This window comes from Electrophorus electricus, chromosome 2, assembly GCF_013358815.1.
Source record: "Electrophorus electricus isolate fEleEle1 chromosome 2, fEleEle1.pri, whole genome shotgun sequence".
Classification (NCBI taxonomy): domain Eukaryota; kingdom Metazoa; phylum Chordata; class Actinopteri; order Gymnotiformes; family Gymnotidae; genus Electrophorus; species Electrophorus electricus.
Window position 1 is genome coordinate 11,531,552 of NC_049536.1, and position 9,578 is coordinate 11,541,129.

At 41.6% G+C, this 9,578-nt stretch overlaps 1 protein-coding gene across 2 annotated transcripts; it reads right to left on the minus strand.

Annotated features, from left to right (window-relative positions):
• Positions 1 to 1,114: 1,114 nt before the first annotated feature.
• On the minus strand, positions 1,115 to 9,147 carry rbpms2a (RNA binding protein, mRNA processing factor 2a). Of its 2 annotated transcripts, none has more exons than XM_035523558.1 (8): positions 8,632 to 9,147; positions 5,691 to 5,768; positions 5,484 to 5,522; positions 5,265 to 5,327; positions 4,704 to 4,854; positions 3,811 to 3,959; positions 1,947 to 2,019; positions 1,115 to 1,882 (listed from the first exon to the last, which is right to left on the minus strand). In XM_035523558.1, exons 1-7 carry the CDS (start codon positions 8,683 to 8,685, stop codon positions 1,954 to 1,956), a joined length of 600 nt encoding a protein of 199 aa, XP_035379451.1. In that variant the 5' UTR covers positions 8,686 to 9,147; the 3' UTR covers positions 1,115 to 1,882; positions 1,947 to 1,953. The 2 variants fall into 2 exon arrangements, with proteins under 2 accessions (XP_035379451.1, XP_035379450.1); XM_035523557.1 differs by having other exon boundaries at positions 1,115 to 1,856; positions 8,632 to 9,145.
• Between the last annotated feature and the right edge of the window lie 431 nt (positions 9,148 to 9,578).

The following is a 9,578-nucleotide window of genomic DNA, read 5'->3' on the forward strand; positions in this document are numbered from 1 at the left end:
CGACGCACATCTATCCTGACATGTTGAACAGGGAGACAGGGCTCCTGTGTGTCCTGCTTCACACCAGCAAATTACACAAGACAGGCACTAATTAAGACTTATGACAGATTAAAGGTTTTAAAACAGAGAGATCAAACCTTTAGAGCAGATGTTGCAGTTTGCTGGAGAAGATACTACCTGTTAGAATCCACACAGGATCTGTTGTGTACTCAGTCCATCTGGTTTGAGGTAGAGGGATTTCCTCCTGCAATGCTATCAATCCTCAAACATTCCTACCCTGGACACTTAGGCTGCTAAAAACAGGCTCCAAGCATGAAACCCACAAGACACATGTCACAAAAACCATGCAGCACATGTAGGTGTGCAGCAGACCTCTTGAGTGTAAAGCATTTAATACATGTGTTTAAAGCGTGACTAGTCAGTCAAGCAGCTCCCCTGGTCATACCTTTTGGAAACTATGTACAAAAGTAGTGAGATCCTAAGCATGTCAGAAGATAAGGTTTATGAATCTCAGAGCCAAGCTAAGCATGATGCCTTAAAAGGGTGGCTAGAGAGACCAAGACCTGGAAATTACTGCTACAGCTGAGATAAAAGCCTCTCAAATTAACCAGGAATTATACAAGCATGAGCAGACAGGACCCATAAATGGATAGCAATCTATTAAAGTGTCCAGTGTATGCTTTGCGGAGATGAAGCTCAGTTTTTATGGAAATACAGAATCTCAGATTGCTTTTTAAAGAATTCCAGCAAGCCATCTTTGATCAATCTGTTTATTATCCAGTTTCACATTCTGGAGAAAAAAAAAAAAAAAAAAAAAAAAAAAAAAAAAAAAAGCATTTTCCAATGTTTTAATCATTATTTTTACAGCAATCTCATGTTAGCAGTCCACTTAAACCATCAGTCCTGCCACAGTCTGGGTAGTTCAGTATGACACCAATCTAAACAAAATAACAAATTGCACTTCTTTACTTCAAACAAGATATAGACAGAATCAACATCAAAATAATACCAAAAATAACAAGGGAAGACTTAACATCTTACATATATACTTATTTAATTGCACAAAAAAAGCATAAATATCCATTATTACACAAATGTACAAAAATACTTGTACTTTTTTTTTGTTCAAATATACTCTAAACAAGACAGATACTGGTATTTTGGCAGATGGGGTCACTCAAGGGCAATGCGTTGGAGGTCTGGAGAAGGGTCTCAGAAGCATTCGCCCACTACAGACGAGTTTACAGTTGGGTCAGAAAGAAGAGGAAAAACCCAGTGCATGAGGATTCATTCTACACACAGGAAAACCAACAACACTTGCCAGGTGGAGGCTGTCCTCTTGGACCTCTCAAGTGGCATCAGACATGTAAAAAGCAAGCTGAGTGCAAGGCTTTTCACAGAAGCAGGCCTAGGATCCAGACAAAGCTAAAGGGGTCAACTGAGTCACAATGGCAATAAAACAGGGCGAGAGAACCCAAGACAAAACTTTGCATTCTAGTTTTTTCATGCCATATACACTATACTTCAACATGCATAATGATTATCCCCTCCCCACCCCAAAACACACACAACCAAGAGAGAGCAGCTAGAATATTTGAATTTGCTTGTGATTGGCTCGTCACATGGGTGGTTTTGAAAATGCAGACACTGTACCATTAGCCTGTAAGGCTCCAGCTATAGATAACCGTTCTCGCTTGTCCTGTCCCTAAAGTCCATTAGAGAAGAGTTTTCTCCAGAAAAGACCTTTAAACTTTATCTGTTAAATAAACCTGATTAAATTAAATGAGCCCAGTACACCTTGCGCCATATGGAGAGAGGGGAAGAGAAACGCAAAGCCTTCAGGTACTAAGCGGCATCTGTGGAAAGAAGGCAAATTTAAACACTGAGGGGAAATGAAGAGGCAGCCTGACAGAATCCCACAGCTCAGCATATTTAGAGATACTCACTAAATACTTAACAGAACTGGCGAGATTTCCATCCGGGCTGCGAGGTGTCAGATGGCGAGGGGTACCAACGCATCTACAGCACAAAAGAGCAGCTTAACATCATAGAAACGTGCCATCCACATAACTCTTGCAAGATGCTCTGGATAGGAGCATTTTCTAAATGCCATAAGTGTTATATGTACTTTTAAATGCATCACTATATTCCCTACACACCAAGTTATGACAAAAATATTAGTAGACATCAAGCAAGGGCTTAGCCATAGATTACAGACAACAAAATATACCTTGCCCTAAAAATATCTACCCCTCTCTGGCACTCAGTCTTGTAATGAAAGTTTGGACAGTTCTTAAGGTCTAGTTAATAGTGCATGGTTGACAGGGTGCTGCAGTTATACATGTGTGCGAGTCCTTGGCTAAGGGACTAGCATGATATTCGTCAAACCCCCTTTTCCCTCCTTCTGACTCCTAGTGAAGTACGTTGGTCTACCCTTCCAGACAAGGCCATTCACAGGGATACAGAATCGCCACCAAACTCGAGAAGTCACTCAGAGCCCCCAGTGCAGCAGATGGAGAAATGGCCTGAAACTGCTATTGTCATCATATGCGTCTTTAGCAGAACAGAAACGGATTCCACAAAAAGTACTGAGGATGGGGAGAAGAGTGTGTCGATGAGTCTCTGAACACAAGGAAAGGCCAGTCCATGTTAGGTGAGATTAATCTGGAAAGAACAAGCTCTTTCCACATGTGACCAAGTGTGTAGGAAATGCTCAGAAGAGGATCTCCGGTAAAAGCTTAGTCTGTTTTATATCTGACCTGGGTCATCGTCATGACAACATAAGGCACAGCTCAGCTGCCCAATCAATAAACTCACGCTGTCAAGACAGGCTTCTCTAGACCAGTCACATTGAATTAGGTGTGGAAATGGACAGCATTAAATATTAAAGATGATGACTGACAGCAAACAATGGCTCAGGCCAGTGTCAGATTAAAATATCTAGCAGAATCAAACATGCAGCAAAACTGCTTGTGTGCGTCATTGACCAAAAGACTTTGGTATCTTGTAAAAGTACATAGTTCATTTATGGCATTTATGGATATACTTTTACCTGGATGGAAAGTAAGTTATTTATATACATAATATTCAAATTAAATTCTTACAATTTACACAAGCAAATCATACCAGAACGTATGATTAAAAGTCAAAATATATAGAAGTTTAAAACATACATGAACAACAGATGTCATATCCTTCATCTGTACAGTTTTAGTGGCTTGTAAAAACTGTTTTGGCTAAAGTTTAACTGCCATTTAGCGACCACAGATTCACCCTGCTACCAATGCATAATCCAAGCAGAGATGCAATTAAAAACAGATTTTCACAGCCGTGATCTCTTAGCAACACTGGCAAATGCTTCAAGAGATATTGGAACAGCAAGTTGGTCAGTGCCTCTCAGGGGTTGCTGCCACACACTCCATGCTCAGGTGTGAAAGTGTGACAGCATAGCAACCACAATTCCATTAGTGTGCATGAGCAAGTAACATACTAGAAGTGTGACATTTGATTTGTGTGGTATCAGACTGAATGCGATTAAAAAAAAAAAAAAAAAAGCCTCATGAGATGCACAACAAACAAACAAAAAAAAAAACCCAAACAAACCCACACACAGGCAGACGTTCATAACTACCCAAACAGTACATTTAATTAAAGCAAAAACAACCAGGCAACCAACCCGTCACACACTGACTTTTGTACCCTTCTAAAAGGTGTACTGCAGCATAATGGAGGTATACTACTAGCGGAACAAGCTGTCCACCAGGGCTACAGCACACACGTGCAGCGAGAAGGGAGGGAGAGGGACCTCACCTGGGCATGCAGGGCGGCGGCTGCTGCAGCTGCAGCAGGGTATGTGAAGGCAGTGTGGGGCAGACCTGGGGTCAGCTCAGTGGCGTAGAGGGGGTATGGAGCCCACGCCTCCGGGGATGCTGGGATCAGTGCCGCGCCAGTCAGGTCGTCTGCACACAGACACACGTGCCACGCCACCAGCCGTACCAGAAACAGACAGATGGGCACAGAGGCTGAACAGCAGGAGACATGTCTCCATACTCCATTACCATACTCACTGGGACATTTTTTTAGTCAATTTTAAGATCCAGCAACTTTTAATGACATTTTGTACTATATTGGACTGTTTGCACTTGTGTAGCATGTTGTCTGTTGCACTGTTGTTTTTATGTTGCACCATGGTCCTGGAGGAACTGTCTCGTTTTTGTTGTGTACTTGTATATAGCTGAAACAACAATAAAACCTCAAACTTGGTCAACAGAAGCACAGAACAAAAGGACAAGAACCACACAGGACAAAAGCATGGTCAAGGCCAGTCAGAAGTTTCAGGAATGCTGAATATATCCCCTCCAATACTTACACCAACTGATTTCTCATATCATAGAATTAGTCTGAAGTGCCATTTATCTACACTGAAAATTGAAATGGAATGAAAAATCTCTCAGCAATGCTACCTACTACTTTTTGAATTAAAAACTGCACTCATAAGGGGGAAGTTGATGCTACTAAATTCAGCATAGGGTTTCTTCAAATGCTAACCTATTGCAATAAGACCAAGTATTGTAAATGGGAGAACCAGAAATAATAAACTTCTCTGAAAATTTAATACAGGTGTGGATGGTAGTGGCAGTGGGCCGAGGCAGAAAACAGATGCATGTGTGCGTTTTCAGTCTGGGGTAGAGCAGCACACTCACATGGGTCCCGTGCGATGAAGTGTGCACCGAGAGCAGGGTGCAGGCTGGAGGGGTTGGGTGTGGCCATCAACTTGCTCTTCGCCATCTTGGTGTTGGCCTTGGCAAACTCCAGGCGCAGTGTTTGGGGGTTCTCTGGGTCAAAGCGAATCCCCTTAAAAGATGTGATAAATTTAAGAGACCAAGGGGTTCTAGGTTCACTTTTTAGTAAGTGAGAATGATCCAGAATTAACATTCGCCCATCATATTCTACCAGTCAGTGAGTGGAGGTGTTGGCTCATGGATAAGGGCTGGTCAGTATAACATGTCAAACCTGAAGTGGACCAATGCTAGCACACCCATCTTGCTTCCACTGTATTTTGACAGGATGAAGGGCTTTTAAAAACTGAGCCAATAGCCTGTGACATCATGGAACTTTCTACTTTTAGGGGCTGAGTGAGAAACTTCTTTAGGCACAAGAGAACCAAGATAGAGTAAAACTTGAGCTGTGGTGCACAGGGTGAGGGATCTAGTCAATAATTCAGGCATTTACGGCTACATACTGGAGAACAGACTTTTACTCACATTTAATGCATTTTTTGCTGCTTCAGCTCCAGACCTGCTATCAAAGGTAACAAAGCCAACAGGCTGAGAGAGAGAGAGAGACAGAGACAGAGAGACTCTTCACACAGCTTCTTTCACCTTAATTACTCTACGCTCAGACTAAAAGGGAATATAAGCAATATTGGGTACAACTTTTAAAAAGATATGACAAAATATTAAAAATGAAAGATTCCTAATTACCTGCTTTGAGGTTAATTTTATGAGGGAGCCTTCATATCCCTGTAGCAAAATTAACAAAAACAAACAAAACACACAATTATATGTCCCTTACTCTCACAATTTCACAAAAAGTTGGTCTACTAAACCTTTGAAATCAAAAGCTGTTCCACATAAGGGCGTGCATGTGTGTATGCGCACGTTATTTGAGCACTCTGTTGGTCTGCATACCTTGAACGGCCTGAACAGCAGGTAAAGCTCTCGGGGCTTAATGTCTACTGGCAGACCACTGACAAAAAGTGTTCGTACCTAGAAAACAAAAACGCCTTAGGAACTACAGACCAGGGGGGGGGGAATTATATGACGACATTTGCACTACATTGACAAAATTAATGGGCTAGCAAGCTTGAAAGGTGCAGTCTACCATGTGACATGGGTTTCTAATATGAATTTGTGGAACAGTAGCTTGTCCCTGAAAAGGGGGGAGAAAAAACAAAAACTGAATATGAATCAAATTTCCAAACTACCTTCAGTGCTGCTCGCTTGCACCTTTTCCCTTCCTACTGTGTCAGAAACTCCATTTTTCTGCAGCTTTTGTTCAGTACTTAAAAGATTGACTGTACACAAAAACCATGAGAAACTGCGTTAGTTAAGTGAAGCCATTAAGTGTGTGCATGGCTACCGAGTGTGAGGGAGCAGGCCGAGCATGGAAAGTGTTTGTGGATGCAAGAATCTGGAACCTTACTCTGATGCAGTGGAAAGCAGACGTTCTAATTGTACTGCATAAATTAATCAGATGAAACAAATGGCAGTGGTGGATATAGAGAAAAAGTGGTCAGTATGGCCAAAAGGGGGAAACAAATAGTTGATTGAAAATCTACAGGTGGTAAAAACTTGATTTATAATCATTTGAGATGAACTGTGCAAAACAGAAAAGGAACCCTTGTTTCATATAAAAAGTCACTTCAGCGATAGCCACAAAACGGTAAAAACTACAACAATATGCTTCCTATCCACCTCTGAAAAACAAGCTATTAAAAGTATGTTCCAACTGTTGTAAATGGAGACCAGACACCTACAGCAACAATTCAAGCAGTCAGTACACATCATATGCAATTAGACTCCAAGATTGAAGATTAGAAAGCCAAGTGGGGGAAACCGTTATATTAAAAACATTTTAAAAATTCTTGCACAAGCCTGCATATCTGCATGCCGAACTTGTCCATGCCTCGGTCATGATTAAAGGGATGAGAAGTCTTCCCAACACATCAATTAAAATGGCCATCGACACCCACCGTTTCATATTTCTCAACGTCACTTCCACCAATACAAGGTTCACTGGAAATTAGTCATTTCCTGCAGTTCAGATCACGCAGGCTGCTGAGGGCCAGACGGTCTCCTTACAACGGCAACCGAAATTCTCCTCCATGCCAGGAGGGAACTAGCGGCCCTCCCAACACCCGTCGCACACGTTCGACGGCAGCGTCAACTCAAACCCTTCACTTTTGCCAAGGGCAAATCAGCAGACACATCCAGCAGTCACTCACTGTGAAACTGAAGAAGCAGGTTTTGAATTTGGTTGAGAATATTATAAGGAAACTGAGGATATTTATTGAATAGCCATTGGCTGGACACATAGATCATGCCAAAGAACCGACAAAGGCAACAAAACTAACATATTGCCTTGAATTAACATACTTAAGCGCTTTTGAAGGTGAAGCCAGAACACACGCTCAGACACTGAGGAGGGGAGGTGAGTGCTTCTCCTGCTCTGCGTTTAGTGGATTCTCCAACACAAGCTCTCTGAACACAGGTAACCTAATGCATGGACCTAGTACCGCAACCGTCGGGTCAAAAAATGGCCCTCCACATACCAAACAAGATGTCTTCACCCTCCATGTTCCCAAATACTGAATCCTTTACACACAGCAGAGACGTTGACGGAAGATCAGCAAATGCAGCTGAACTTCAGGAAACAAAGACACTGCAGAACAAAGTTTAGTTCATCCAGGAATCATTTTTAAATTAGGAATACAACTCTATTAGACAAAGGCTTAAAATTTGTGCTCCTGATTCAAAAGCAACACAATCTAACAGTAAACCTCTTGAGTCTTCAAGTTGTTTTAAGCCATCCGTTTAAATAAGTGTACTGGAGTCGTGGAAAGACCAGTGAATTCATGCCTCCTACAAGTTAATTGAAAAACTAAACAGAATAGACACGAGCCAGGAAATCCCTCCACATCGCACTCTAGAACAGGTCCAGAGGTCAGAGGTGAAAGTGGACATGGGCAACACCTCACTTAAGACAAGAGACGTTTATTTCAATTTTTTAAGTTTTATTTCGGCTTCCCGTTAATATGTAGACATCACTCAAATATGCTTCTGTACAAACAGGCTTATCATTTTAGCAGACACTGCTAACACTGATATTTTATTAGCCAAGTTTATATTATACTTAGCAGCTAAAAGCTGTTTCATTTTCACTCGACAGGAATTCGGTGGATTTTGAACAGCCCGTGAAGGCCTGAAGCAGATTCTAACCAAACATTAACATTACACGGGGAGAGGCAACACGATCTTGTACATTTCGTTACGCATTTTCTGCTCTGTAGAGTCTTTTAAAAAGGTGAACCTAAAACCAAGACATGTTTAAAAGGTGAAATGTTCTCAGAAAACAGGCCAAGTGCAAATATTAAGGGCAAAGGAGGCTACATGCGTAAAAATAACGATATAAATGTATGAAACGGTAAGCTATCAAATGTAATGCACCAAGTTGTCATAATGAAGATTGATCAACTAACTAGAACAAATCCTTTTCAGCTCTTATTCCTCCAGCTGTTTATAGTTTTAGAGAAATCTTCGCGGATAACACTGAACAGAACATCGGACATGAGCACACAAGAACCCCCAAACACCTGTACGCCTCAAAAAGGGAAGAACATACTTCGCGTCTAAATGCGGTTTTTCGACATCACAGAAGTCACGGAACTAAGCAAAAATTGGTACTTTTACAACAGAAAGCGTATAGCATGCTGAAAATGGTGTTTTCTTTGTACGTGCCAAAGTGGGGGGAAAACGTTCGCACAATTGGACAACTTAAATCACCCACCGTTCCGGAGAGGCAAAACAAACTTTAACTTCACTAAGTAAAGAGTAGCTTTGGTCCCCTTACCTCCTCTTCTAATGATACACTGTTGTTCGGCTCAGAATCTGATTTGAGACTCATTGTGTACTTTAACGCTTCTTTGTGCGAGAAAAAAAAAACTTTTGTTTTCCCTGTCGGTGGATTTTTCCCTGATGTGCGTTAAAGTTGCAGAAGAAATCTTGGTGCCGTTTCGTGAGACTTCAGAAAAGATGTGCCCAGGTGAAGCCGTGCTTTAAGCCAAGTATCCAAGGAGGTACCTTCAAATTAAAAAGCAAAAACTAAAGGTGATGTAGTGGATAGGTGCACTGTGAGGGTGAGAGAAGGGAAAAGAAGTGATTTTTTTTTTGTTTCCCCCCTTGCTCACATCAAGCTCGTTTTTAAATTCAATTAAGAGAGAAAAGGAAACCCAGGTTAAATTTAAAGGTGGAGGTCTACGCCGCCGTCCCCGGTCCTCTGCCTTCTCATTTGCTGATCAATCATATTAACCGTTGAGGAAAGCGTTCTGCGCTAGCGCTTCAGATGGAGCTCAGCTGGGGAAGGCCCGGCCCCCTTCTCCACTGCATCACCGTCTCCAGGGGAAACCTGGGGGCCAGTCATAAGTACAGCCCAAACTTTGCGCGTACAGTTTTCTTGGGATTCATTCGTCTTAACACTCGTCAGTTTGGACACACAATCTTTTTCTTATAACTTCCCTTTTTTATTCCAAGGGTCACAAGACTCTTGGACAAGGTATAGTTTGCGCGAGAAGAAATGCAAAGCAACAAAACCAAGAAAGAAACACATTGTGACAAGAATGAGGCAAAATATATATTTTACTGTTGCAATAGAGACCTCATTTAATATCGATTTTAAAATTGCGAAAAATATTTTTGTGGTAGGCTCCATTTAAAATTATAAAGTTGTTTTGTTTTCTTGTCTGTTCATCCAGACATATCGGTGAGCTAGTCCGATATTTATCCTGTCATGCTCTGTCC